The sequence below is a fragment of the Leucoraja erinacea genome, chromosome 15 (assembly GCF_028641065.1).
Source record: "Leucoraja erinacea ecotype New England chromosome 15, Leri_hhj_1, whole genome shotgun sequence".
NCBI classification, from domain to species: domain Eukaryota; kingdom Metazoa; phylum Chordata; class Chondrichthyes; order Rajiformes; family Rajidae; genus Leucoraja; species Leucoraja erinaceus.
Window position 1 is genome coordinate 14,595,319 of NC_073391.1, and position 13,471 is coordinate 14,608,789.

Genomic DNA, 13,471 nt, shown 5'->3' on the forward strand with positions numbered 1-13,471 from the left:
GAAGAAGGGTTACAACTCGAAATATCACACATTTTCTTTCTCCAGAAATGCTGCCTGACCTGTTGAGTTACTCCAGCTTTTTGTGTCCATCTTCAGTTTAAACCAGAATCTGCAGTTTCTTCCGACAGCACTATTCTTATGTGGATTTACAGTGCAATTTTCAGCTATTTGGCAGTTTATTTTATAAATTAGTAAGTCAGCACATTTGCCCTCTTCTATTCTTTCCTATTCACAGATAAGGCTGCATTCATTGTTTATCCCTAATTGTTCTTGAGGAAGTGGATGCCAGCAGATTTTTTTAACCTTAGCAGTCCTAGTGGCAGTATCCACACAAAGTTCTTGGATAGGTAGTTCTAATATTTAAACCCAGTGACAATTAATGAACTGCGATTTATTTCCATGTCCAAATAGTGAGCAGCTATTAGTGGGCAGCGGCAGATTTGCAGCCTAATGTCCCTGTCCCACTTAGGAAACATGAACGGAAACCTCTGGAGACTTTGCGCCCCACCCAAGGTTTCCGTGCAGTTCCTGGAGGTTCCCGGAGGTTTTTGTCAGTCTCCCTACCTGCTTCCACTACCTGCAACCTCCGGCAACCACCTGCAACCTCCAGGAACTGCACGGAAACCTTGGGTGGGGCATAAAGTCTCCAGAGGTTTCTGTTCAGGTTTCCTAAGTGGGACAGCGGCATTACAGTGCTTGCAGAGCCAGAGACCCGGGTTCAATCTCGACTACGGATTTCAGTTTTATCAAAGCTCCTTTATGTCACCCTCATCGTGACTTTATAACAAGGACATGCATGCAACTTCCCAGATGAAACCCAACCCATATTGAGTATTAGTCAGTCGGTTATTTCTGGGTAAGTGCAAGTTGATTACACATTTGATGATGCTGTGTGCCATTTTGATAATGATTGCATGTTATAATTGGATGATAATTAGGAAGAGATCGGATTTGTCCCTCTTTTAGTGCACCACGCATGTCTGGTGAACATCCGACAATGCATGGTTTGTGTCAGCTTTGTCACTTTCGTGTCATAATTTACCTGATGTTCCTAATATTTCTAATGTGATAATGCCTTCCTCATCCACAGGACACAACTAAAACACTCTGCATTAAGTATTTTTCTATCAAACATTTCTGAACAATTATGTCGACTTGGCCACAGATATGGCTATTTAGGATTCTCCAACCACCCGTTTAAATGTGAAAAAGTTTTAATGCAATAAGTTCAAATTGACACATTCTTGAGGTGAAAAATCCCCGCTAATCCTTCTACAAATTAATTTAAATCTACATTCACTCATGATGTTGTTCTCTGCCGAGAAAAAAAAAACAGGTTCTTCCTGTTCATCATATCTATACTTCTCAGAATTTTATGCACCTCAGTTAAACCACCCCCACCCCTTACCATCTCCCTTGTTCAAAGTAAACAACCCTAGATTAGTCAGTTCTCGTTAACTCTAATTCTTAAACTCTGGCAGCTTCCATGTAAGTTTCCTTTGCATTCTCTCTCCTACTATCACATCCTTCCTGCAGTGTGGTGACTAGAACTGAACATAATACTGAAGCTGTGGCTTAACCTCTGTTTGATACTGCTGCAATATGACCTCCCTGCTCTCATATTATATGAATTAGGCTGTAAAAAATCCCTAGTGAGTTTTTAAACACTTTATCTACTGGTCCTTCTACCTGCAGCGACTGTACACACTTGTGCTCCAAAATCCCTCTCTCCCACTACACTATTTTGTAACATTCATCATGTATTTCTTAACTTAAATGTTGTTGCTGTTGCTATCGTAACATAGGAAATGTGGTTGTGATTTCAAGCATAACTAGTCTTCACAAACAGAAATGTGATCAGGAAGAGATAATATGCTTTGGGAGTTGGCTGGTAAATAAATTATCTTCAAAAAGGCAGAGATAACTCTCCTGATATTCACCAAAAGAGACAGTGACCTTTTACATTTGAAAAGGTCAACACATCTGATTGCGTTATCTAGACCTGGAAGTCAAATATCATTAGCAGGCAAAATAATAACACACAGAGACACAAGAAACTGCAGATGCTGAAATCTTGAGAAAAAAAAAAACAAATTGCTGGAGGTACTCAGCGGGTCAGGCAGCATCGGTAGAGAAAACGGACAAATGATTTTTCGGGTCGGGATCTTTCTTCAGATTGATGGAGTAAGGAGGAATGTTAATTAATGGTGTGGTGACACAGAGGGGTCTAGGAGGACATGTGTCCTGCAGCTAGAGGTTAAGCAGATAACGTGTTTAAAAACTCACATGGGGTACTTTACAACTTAAGTAAAAGTATATAAGAGCAGTGACGTCATATTGCAGTGGTATTAAACAATGGCTAGGCTACAGCTTCGGTATTATATATAATTCTGCTCACCACGCTGCAGGAAGGCGCTGGGTGGGTGGGGGGGAGGGATTATAATAGCACAATTTGGGTTTACTCTTTGCTTGGGTCCATAAAGTTATACAACGAGAATTTAATTGGCTCAATATTGGCATCTGTCTGAGAGGGGATTTGCCCAATTCTGACATCTGGCTAAAAACACTTGAAAATATGTATGTACTTTCTCCTTTTATTCATGTGTGGGAAGGAACTGCAGATGCTGGTTTACACCGAAGATAGACACAAAATGCTCAATTCTTGCTTTTCCTCTCTCTCTCCATCCTCCCCCACCCTAGTTCTCCAGTTAGTTTCACTGCCCTTCTGATTAATTTTACGGATTGTATGCCTCCTTGTCACCTTCCCCTCAGCTAATAGTGAACCATTCTTCATTTTCCTAGAGCATCGTCCCCTTTAATCCATTGTTTTCACACCTTACCCTTCCATATCTCTATGTCTCCCTCTCCCATGACTCTCAGTCTAAAGAAGGGTCTTGACCTCGAAAAGTCACCCTTTCCTTCCTTCCCGCTGAGTTACTCCAGCATTTTGTTTATTTTATCTTTTAATCATGTGTTGAGCCGTGACTGGACTGAGGATGGAGATGATCCTTTCTCCTCTGCTCTGTTGCTATTGTTTTCAGCACAATTTTAATGAATGGAGAGCTTTGCTCTGATCTTTTCTCTCTACAGCTGCTAATTGACCAAATCAATGTTCCTGACATTTCCTTTTTCTTTGTTTCTGGACTGTCTGGAGTTTCTTTTTTTAGCTCATTGTCTAGAGTCGACATTTTGTGAAGTTAATATCAGGCTTGTCCAGTGTTGTGACTTCACGGGGTTAGTATAACATTTAAAGTTTTGTTGACACAGCCAGTTTCTCGTTAAGGTGTCGGAAGGAACTGCAGATGCCGGTTTAAACTGAAGAAAGACACAAAATGCAGGAGTAACTCAGCTGGACAGGCAGCATCTCTGGAGAAAAGGAAAGGGTGATGTTTCGGCCCTTCTTCAGACTAGTTTCTTGGTAAAGAAGGAACTGCAGATGCTGGAAAATCGATAGGACACAAAAAAGGTGGAGAAACTGAAGAACCATATTGAGGCTCGCACCAGGGTCTCTTCCATATGAGGCTCACACCAGGGTCTCTTCCATACCCCGTAACACTGCTCTCTCTCCCCATCCCCCCCACTCGCAACAAGGGCAGAGTCCCCCTAGTTCTTACCTTTCACCCCACTCGCCGTCACATACAACAAGTAGTCCTCTGCCAGTTTCGCCACTTCCAACGTGACCCCACAACTCGCCACATCATCCCACCCCCCCCCCCCCCGTCTGCCTTCCGCAAAGACCGTTCCCTCTGTAACTCCCTTGTCAATTCTTCCCTTCCCTCCCGTACCACCACCCCCTCCCCGGGCACTTTCCCTTGCAACTGCAAGAGATGCTACACCTGTCGCTTTACCTCCCCCCTCGACTCTATTCAAGGACCCAAGCAGTCGTTGCAGGTGCGACAGAGGTTCACCTGCATCTCCTCCAACCTCGCTGTCTCCTCCCTTTCCTATCTCTTCCTCAACCCTCGGGCTCCTCCTCCTCCTTTTTCCTTTCTTCTCCCCGCCCCCACCCCCCATCAGTCTGAAGCAGGGTTTTGCCCCAAAACGTTGCCTATTTCCTTCGCTCCATAGATGCTGCTGCACCTGCTGAGTTTCTTCAGCACTTTTGTGTACCTCAGTTTCTTGTTAATATGTGTGAGCTTCAGGTCCATGTCAATGTGGAAGTGGCAGAGTTTCTGAAGCTTTCTTTTCCCTTCACCCCTGCAATCAGTCTGAAGAAGGGTCCTAACCCGAGATTCCACCTATCCATATTCTGTAGGGATGCTGCCTGACGCACTGAGTTATTGCAACATTTTGTGTCTTTCCTTTGTAAACCTTGGAATTTGAAATGGTCCTATAAATTTTTCGTTATACATTTCATGCAGAATGGATTGTGATTCCATGAGTTGTAGTGTGGTTGATACGTAGAAGGGATATTGAGCCATCAGTGAATTTTATAACGTTATTATGATCTAAATTTATCAGGTAAGTTTTGTCACTTTTTCTCTGGTAACATGAATTAATATTTAATTGCGTCTTTGCACATGACCCTCCTAGCGTATGCGACAACCAGTGATGGTGATTGTACGTCACGATACAGATACATTAGTTAGGAAAGTTCGATGCTTGCCTTGTTCTACACATAAACGCTGACACGGATGCAAAGATCAAGTCACAGCTGTGGCAACTCGATGCAAGAGATTTTGATCATTCTGAAATCATTCTTGTAATGATGAAATTAACGAAATTTATGTACCAGTTCAGTCCATCCTTCAGAACTATCTTGAAGCACGTTGTATGAAATGAGTTGAAAACTAGCCTCTGCAGTGAGATGCTGCCTGTCCCGCTGAGTTACTCCAGCATGTTGTGTCTATTTCGGTGTAAATCAGCATCTGCAGTTCCTTCCTACACATGCAGTCGTTGTTGTTGGATAGACTTCTCTGGTGGCAATTTTACCACACACAACGTTGGCCACAATTTAATTTTGGCCATTTATTTTGATTCTGCTGGGAAAATTCTCCCTCTGCTGTGCTTGCGGTGAAAAAGTGTAGAGCAAATATAGTTTTGAGCTGTGCCTCTATTTATAAATTTTTAAATACAGTACTAGCAAAATGCAGTGTATACGTGGACAGATAGAAGCTCCAATGTGCGATAATATTGTACAAACTTCAGTTATATTTATATCCAGGAAATATATGGTTATGCACATTATTTTAATGCAACAACATATTATTGACCCAAAGTCTGTCAGAGATGGAAACTTATTAGGAAGCCCAGGATTAAGATGTGCAATGCATATTGATTTTACCATGGGTATATCACTGAGTCACTGATTTGGATGAAGGGATTCAAAGTAACATTAGCAAATTTGCAGATGACACAAAGCTGGGTGGCAGTGTGAACTGTGAGGAGGATGCTATGAGAATGCAGGGTGACATGGACAGGTTGTGGGAGTGGGCAAATGCATGGCAGATGAAGTTTAATGCAGATAAATGTGAGGTTATCCACTTTGGTAGCAAAAACAGGAAGGCAGATTACTGTCTAAATGGCGTCAAGTTGGGAAAAGGGGAAGTACAGCAGGATCTGGGGGTCCTTGTACATCAGTCTATGAAAGTAAGCATGCAGGTACAGCAGGCAATGAAGAAAGCGAATGGCATGTTGGCCTTTATAACACGAGGAATCAAATATAGGAGCAAAGAGGTCCTTCTGCAGTTGTACAGAGCCCTAGTGAGACCACACCTGGAGTATTGTGTGCAGTTTTGGTCCCCTAATTTGAGGAAGAACATTCTTGCTATTGAGGGAGTGCAGCGTAGGTTTACAAGGTTAATTCCCGGGATGGCGGGACTGTCATATGCTGAGAGCAGCTGGGCTTGTACACTCTGGAGTTTAGAAGGATGAGAGGGTATCCCATTGAAACATATAAGATTGTTAAGGGCTTGGACACTCCAGAGGCAGGAAACATGTTGCTGATGTTGAGGGAGTCCAGAACCAGGGGCCACAGTTTAAGAATATAGAATAAGTAATTTAGAACGGAGACGAGGAAACACTTTTTCTCACAGAGAGTGGTGAGTCTGTGGAATTCTCTGCCTCAGAGGGTGGTGGAGGCAGGTTCTCTGGACGCTTTCAAGAGAGAGCTAGATAGGGCTCTTAAAAATAGCGGAGTCAGGGGATATGGGGAGATGGCAGGAACAGGGTACTGATTGGGGATGATCAGCCATGATCAAATTGAATGATGGTGCTGGCTTGAAGGGCCAAATGGCCTACTCCTGCACTTAGTGTCTATTGTATATTGAGTCCAATTCATCTCTCACTGCTTCTGATTAGTTTCAAAACCAAATTGTTGTACAATGTGGAAGAAATTGTTCTGCTCCTTTCAAACTGTAGGGAATGGAGAGGAACCAAAATGGAGTGTTTCCATTATCCATAGAAACATCAGATTTGCACATACCTTGCTCACCTTGTGAGTGGATTCAACTTTTTGAAGATTCATGTTAGTGGTTGAACTGTTACTGTGCACTGCCCACAGACCTAGGCCACTGAGCATTGTTTCTCTGTTCAATGTGCGGGAAGGAACAGCGGATGCTGGTTTACACCAAAGATAGACACAAAATGCTGGAGTAACTCAGTGGGACAGGCAGCATCTCTGGAGAGAAGCAATGGGCGACGTTTCAGGTCAAGCGCCTTCTTCAGGCTGAGAGTCAGGGGAGAGGGAGACATAGAGATATGGAAGGGTAAGATGTGAAAACACGTTTAATAGGGGACGATGTTCTCGGAAAATATAGAATAGATCATTGTTCTTCGTTCTTGGTTTCTTGGTCCTTCAAAATATTCCAAATGGAATTTAAACTGGAGATGGTGGAGGGAGGACTTAGGCCAGAAAGGGTTTTTGGGAAGAAAGAGCTCCCTTAAATTTAGTTGCATCTGGTTGGGTAACTATGGTAGGGTGAAGATTATTCCATGCTTTAATTGTGTTGGGAAAAACAAATTGCTGTACACATTTGTCTTGGTAGCTGGAATCTCAAATTAGATCGAATGCCCTCGTCTGCTCCCAATTGGTTTGGGTTTGGGGTAGATTTTGTAATCTATGGAGCTGACCATTTAACATTTTATTAACTGAGAGGAAGGTGACAACGAAGCCTACAATTAGTCAAACTTTAATCAGGACAGTGAAACGATTTGGGGTACTAGGATGGGGGAGGGATGGCGAGAGAGGGAAAACAAGGCTTACGTGAAGTTAGAGAAATCAATGTTCATACGGCTGGGTTGGAAGCTGCCCAAGCAAAATATGAGGTGCTGTTTCTCCAATTTCCGTTGGGCATCTCTCTGACAGTGGAGGAGGCCAAGGACAGTATGGGAATGGGAGGGGGAGTTAAAGTGTTTAGCAACCGGGAAATCACGTAAGCCTAGGCGGACTAAGTGGAGTTCAGCAAAACAATAGCTGAGCCTGTGCTTGGTCTTGCCGATATACTGTGTAGTCCACACTTGGAACAGCGGATACAGTAGATGAGGTTGGAGGAAGTGCTAGTTAACCACTGCCTCACCTGAAAGGACTGTCGGGGTCCTTGGACAGAGTCCAGGGGGGAGGTATAGGGCCAAGTGTTGCATCTCCTGCGGTTGCAGAGTACCTGGGGAGGAGTGGTTTGGGTTGGAAGGGACGAGTTGACCAGGAAGTTGCAGAGGGAACGGTCTCTACGGAAAGTGGAAATGGGTGGAGATGGGGAGATCTGGCTAGTGGTGGGATCCCTTTGGAGGTGGCGAAAATGCGGGAGGATTATGTGTTGCATGCGATGGCTGATGGGGGTGAAAGGCGAGGACTGTTGCCACTGAGGGGGGGGGGGGTGGGGGAGAGAGACAGGGTGGAGCTGCAGGGTACCGAGAAGACACGAATGAGGGCCTCGTCTATGATGGGAGAGGGGAACCCCCGTTCCTTAAAGAATTGGGACATTTCGGATGTCGTCTGTTCTCGATTCTCTGTTCAGCCTTGCTGAAATCCCCTGACCTCCTGAAGTTGCTACATGTGAGACCTCGCAAAGCCAGATTATTCCAAAGGACATTGAAGAAGGGTCTCGACCCGAAACATCACCCATCCCTTCTCTCCAGAGATGCTGCCTGTCCCGCTGAGTTACTCCAGCTTTCCAATGTTTATCTTCGGTTTAAACCAGCATCTGCAGTTCCTGCCTGCACTTATTCCAAAAGACAGTCGTGTTGTGCAGCTTCTTCACGCTGGCTCACCTCACCTCAACTCCAAAAGGCCAAGAGACTTTTGGCCGGTGTGCAACCCGCTCCAGGATATGGGAGGGCTCTCTGGTTTTATAATGACGTCAGCAGGATGGCTCCATTCATATTTTCAACGTGAAGCAGAGAGAGAGAGAGAGAGAGAGAGAGGGAGGGCGGGCGCTAGGACCCGGCAGCTGGAGCTGTGCTCGGACACTATTGGGAGAGAGGAGAGAGGAGAGAGGAGTGGGGAGGGGGGTGGGGGGGGGGGATAAGCTGCTAAAGTGGCATTTTACAGCAGCCTTTTCCCGTCTGAGACTTGAGCACATGAACTGGGCACCTGGGCCCTCGCCAGCTTCTCTGGGAACACATGTCGTTAGTGTCTTTGTCCCAAGTGAACTTTGTGAGAGTGCCGAGTGCCTGCCCAGTCTGGGAGGGCTGTATGAGGCGAGTGGCCGAGTGCCGGAAATCTCCCACGTCCTGATCCCGGCTCCCTCTATATTATGCTGCTGATCCCCCTCATCCAGTCTCATGAAAAGACCGCAAAGTTATCTCCCAGCCTACACAAGATGACAAGCGGACTTGGGCGCCGTAGTTTTGCAGCCAGACTGCAAATACTGTATGTTTTTATCAGCATAACCGATGCACTCGGAGCATGGAAAGATGGTGAGAGTTCTTTTTATACTTATTTTGTTTCTTTAAAAGTGCTTTAACTTCTATGTACCCCCCCTCGTATTTCTGGACAATGCAGCCCCTTTGCTATCACGCCGTGCCCGTTGCTGCAAATACTCTTGGCTTTGAGTCATTCATTGGCCGTTACACCATCTGGCTCCCATTTGAATTACTCAAAATACACAGGCATCAAACTTTTCTATTGTGCTGCCGATCAGTTGCACAGTTTACTTGGTATCCCCAGAGAGAGAGAGAGTGAGAGTGAGGGAGATTGAACCGATGTGATCTGCACCCCATATAACTATGAACGAGACTGGTTTTCTACTCTTTTGGTGTATTTCCAGAAGCAGATTATTGACTGAATTTTGCCAATTATTCTGCTCTCCTGTCCTGTCTGCATCGCTTGCAGAGCAAAGCAGTTCTGGTGTGTGCTGAACGTGAAGCGATGGATTGGAAACCTCTTAACCATTGTAAGGGGCTGAGAGTTGGAAAAACTTAGGATTCAGCTTTTTAACGTTTGTCCAGTTAACTCCAGCGCACGAAGCAAAACCTGGGAACTATTCTCTTTTAAAGTAACTGGAAACTTAGCAACAGAGTGACTCCCATTACACTGTTGGATGGAATCGGCGTTTGTATTTGTGGACGAGATTCCGCTAGCGTACTGATTTGGGATCATTGAGTTGGCATGAAACCTCTGCCATTGGCTTTGTGATCCCAGGGACATGTCAACTTGAGATCACCTCTTGCTTAATGAGACCCTTCAAAGTGGGACCAGTGTTGATCCATATTTTGGTTTTAGGGACATATTCCAACTCCTGATTCTCAGCCTTTGTGCTTGTAAAGCAGGGGATCCCACCTTAACCTACATCCACTGAAAATGTGAAGTTAACTTGAAACATCTTCCCTTGTTCTTTGATGATACTTCATTCAACACGATGCATCACTTTATACTTGGCTTGTTCATCATTATTTGTTAGCGGTTAGCTGCAGGAAACTCATGTATTGGATTCTACAGTTTTCATCTTTTTTTAATCAAAAATTAAATCAAAACATTAGTTCTTTCACTGACTTACCGAATCAGTGAAATATTGTCAATGTCATTCCTCAGTTGGGCATATGATGCAGGGCTTATCAGGAATTGGGCATTAAAAAAAATCTAAAACCTTTAATTACATCCCCAGATCAAACAGCTGCTGTAATCAACACTTTTATTTCACTATGCAAAGAAAATGAATGCACATAATAGAATTGGAGATACTTCTATCCAAAAATCGTTCCAATGGACTTCAATAGCAGAATTCTGATCTTTGACAATTTCTAAACTTAAGCAGGCGGACATCCTATTCAAATATATGTTCAATATTTTGCTTAAGAAATAATCGAAGGGAGAATATTGTATACCAATATTCAGTTTCATTTAACTTATACTGTCAGCTGGTTAATTAATAGCGGGAAATGTTGAGTTTAATTTTATAGGTGGTTCAATTATTTTTATTCCACTCTCAGTGAGATTGATACTTAAAAGAAGATGTGGAATGATGCTAATCCAGTCTGCTGTTTTGTAGAGTGAGACCAATTTATTCTCCTGACTGTAAACAAAGAGTCTTCAGCCTTAGTTTTGCTGGTTTGGGAGAGATGCTGATAAGAGGTCAGATATTTCCCCTCAGGGAATAAGCAAAAGGCAGAGAAAGATTCACTAGAGCCTCTGTTGCATCCTGTTTAAATAGAGTCATACATCATACAGCATGGAAACAGCCTTCTGGCCTACAGGCCAGCTATCAAACATCCATTTATACTAGTTCCACACTTTCCCTCTTTTATCTTCCGACATTCTTGTCATCTGCTCCTAGATTCTGTCACCCGTCCACACTCTAGGGCAAATGCCGTGGCCAATTAACCTACCAACTTGTACATCCTTAGGATGGGAGGAAACTGAAGCCCCTTGGGGAAAACCATACAGTAGCAGGCAAAACATCTAAACACCCAGAGAGCATAAGAGAGCGAATTTAACTTGTTTTACTGATGCAGTGAGGTAGCAACTCTACCAGCTGTGTCTGAAGAAGGGTCTCGACCCGAAACGTCGCCCATTCCTTCTCTCCATAGATGCTGCCTCAACCGCTGAGTTACTCCAGCATTTTGTGTCTACCTTCGATTTGACCAACTTCTGCAGTTCTCTCTTACACATTTTGTCCACTGCACTGCTGTTGTTCATTGATGTATGTGAGTGAATGGGCCTCATACTTGACATCCAAAAGATAAAGCTCCACAACTAACCTGGTGCTGCACAATGTCACCTTGCAATGACACGGGATCCTGGGAACTGTGATCTATCTCCCACACCCATGAGATTCAGTGAAGGCATTCATTGACCATGAAATTCATCAACACCTTCTGTGAAAAAGAGCATTTGAAACCCACACCTAACAAAGAGCTCATTGTCTATGAAGTGTTGTGATTCTTTGTTCGCTGTTGTGCCAATGATTACCTGCACTAGATAGACACAAAATACTGAGCTCAGTCTGAAGAAGGGTCTCGAACCGAAACGTCACCCATTCCTTCTCTCCAAAGATGCTGCCTGTCCTGCTGAGTGACTCCAGCATTTCGTGTAAACTCCAGCATTTGCAGTTCCTTCCTACACATTACCTGCACCAGACAACTTGTGGTCCAAGTGAGATACCGCCAAGGATGTATCTGCACAATCGTCCAAATCACTAGCAGGATAATCAAACGGGAAATGCCAGAATCTATAAATTGGATCCATTTATCACACCTCGCATGCTCAAAACATGCACTGCACCAGGTTTTTCTCAATTATATTGTTTTCAGATGAAAGTAGTGTATTGGCTCAGCCAGTTCCTAAGCATGGCCAAAATGTTCCCATGTGTAAGAAGGAACTGCAGATTCTGGTTTAAATCAAAGATAGACCCAAAAAGCTGGAGTAACTCAGCGGGTCAGACAGCATCTCTGGGAAAAAGTTATAGGTGACGTTTCGGGTCGAGACCCTTCTTCGAGACTGAGAGTCAGGGGAAAGCGAATGAGATAGATAAATAGATGGTGATGTAGAGAGATAAAGGACAAATGAATGAAAGATATGCAAAAAAGTAACAATGATAAAGGAAACAGGCTGTGTGCTGGGTGAGAACGAGTACAGACAATGACTTAACAAGATGACTTTGAAGCTGGTACGACTTGGGTAGGGAAGGGATGGAGAGAGAGGGAATGCCGGGGCTACTTGGTTAGAGAAATCAATATTCATACCACTGGGTTGTAAGCTGCCCAATCGAAATATGAGATGCTGTTCCTCTAATTTGCATTTAGCCTCAATCTGACAATGGAGGAGGCCCAGGACAGAAAGGTCTTTGTGGGAATGGGAAGGGGAATTGAAGTGTTCAGCAACCTGGAGATCAGGTAGGTCCAGGCAGACTGAACAAAGGTGTTCAACAAAATGATTGCTCAGTCTACGTTTGGTCTCGCCGATGTATAAGAGTCTACATCTTGAACAACAGTTACAGTAGATGAGATTGGAGGAGGTGCAAGTGAACCTCTGAAGAGATCTGAAGAAGGGTCTCGACCCGAAACGTCACCTATTACTTTTCTCCAGAGACGCTGTCTGGCCCGCTGAGTTACTCCAGCTTTTTGTGTCTATCAATATTTTCCCATGTTGGACAGGCATCTAATGATAACACAAGCCACACGCAGCATCTTTACTAGATTGCCAGCAAGAATTGTAGCCGTTTACTATGATCTACAACCTTTGATGTTCACTCACAAAGAGTTTAGAGCAACTTGCATAGGGATTAGCAATTAAGAGTCAATAAAGGAGTCTGCATTATGATATTGATGTCATGCACATAGCATCTGTCAGCTACAAACCTAATTATCAGGATGATGTCTGTAAAAGTCCCTCGACTGAGTGCAGCCATTTTGCATATAACTTCTGACCTGCTTTATGTAATCACTGACCCCTTGATCAGCTTACATCACACAGCAAAAGCAGGCAGCTCATGGCACCACAGTCAGTCTCAGCAAACCATTAGATAGAGTTTTTCAGATGCACCAGATAATGGTGTCCCTCCACTCACCCATTCAGCCCCATCTTGCCTTTATTTCCTCTTTAACACCCCTTTCTGTAGCTGTTTTATGGGTGTCGGGGAGATTATGTTAACGACACACATCCCAAGGATCAGTGCAATGATGATGGGTGGTTACAATGTCTTTGTGCAGCTTCTGACAGGAACTGGGCAACCAATATCTTAAATGATGATTATGTTTGTAAAATGCCTTAGGACTGCATTTTGCAGGTGATGTGGATAGGAATTCATGCAATGCCCAACAGGTGTTTGCTGCACAAAAAGTATATATGACCCAATCTCTGGACCCAGAAGTCTACGAGAGCTAGTTGGTCTGACTTCCCAATAGTTAATCATGCACTTTTTAAGAAATAGCAAACACTTTCTTTCTGACAATGATATAGATACAATCTGTCAGTGAGGGCAAAGACAGGCAACAGAGAATGTATCCAGTATGGTTTGGAAGAGTATTGTGTCCATTGCTGTACGTTACCATTTGTTTCTATCATATTTGAGCTATTTGAGCTATTCATTCAATA

The 13,471-nt window shown here is 43.8% G+C and overlaps 1 protein-coding gene across 3 annotated transcripts in view; it reads left to right on the forward strand.

The window, feature by feature from the left end:
- Nucleotides 1-8,450: 8,450 nt before the first annotated feature.
- The window catches only part of adam12b (ADAM metallopeptidase domain 12b), a 328,163-nt gene continuing 323,142 nt past the window's right edge, over nt 8,451-13,471 (forward strand). Inside the window, exon 1 of one of the 3 annotated variants that reach the window (XM_055646711.1) lies at nt 8,451-8,856. In XM_055646711.1, coding sequence (XP_055502686.1) covers nt 8,694-8,856 — 163 coding nt within the window. In that variant the 5' untranslated portion in view covers nt 8,451-8,693. The remainder of the gene's footprint in view (nt 8,857-13,471) is intronic. The other 2 variants (XM_055646710.1, XM_055646712.1) reach the window with 2 other exon arrangements.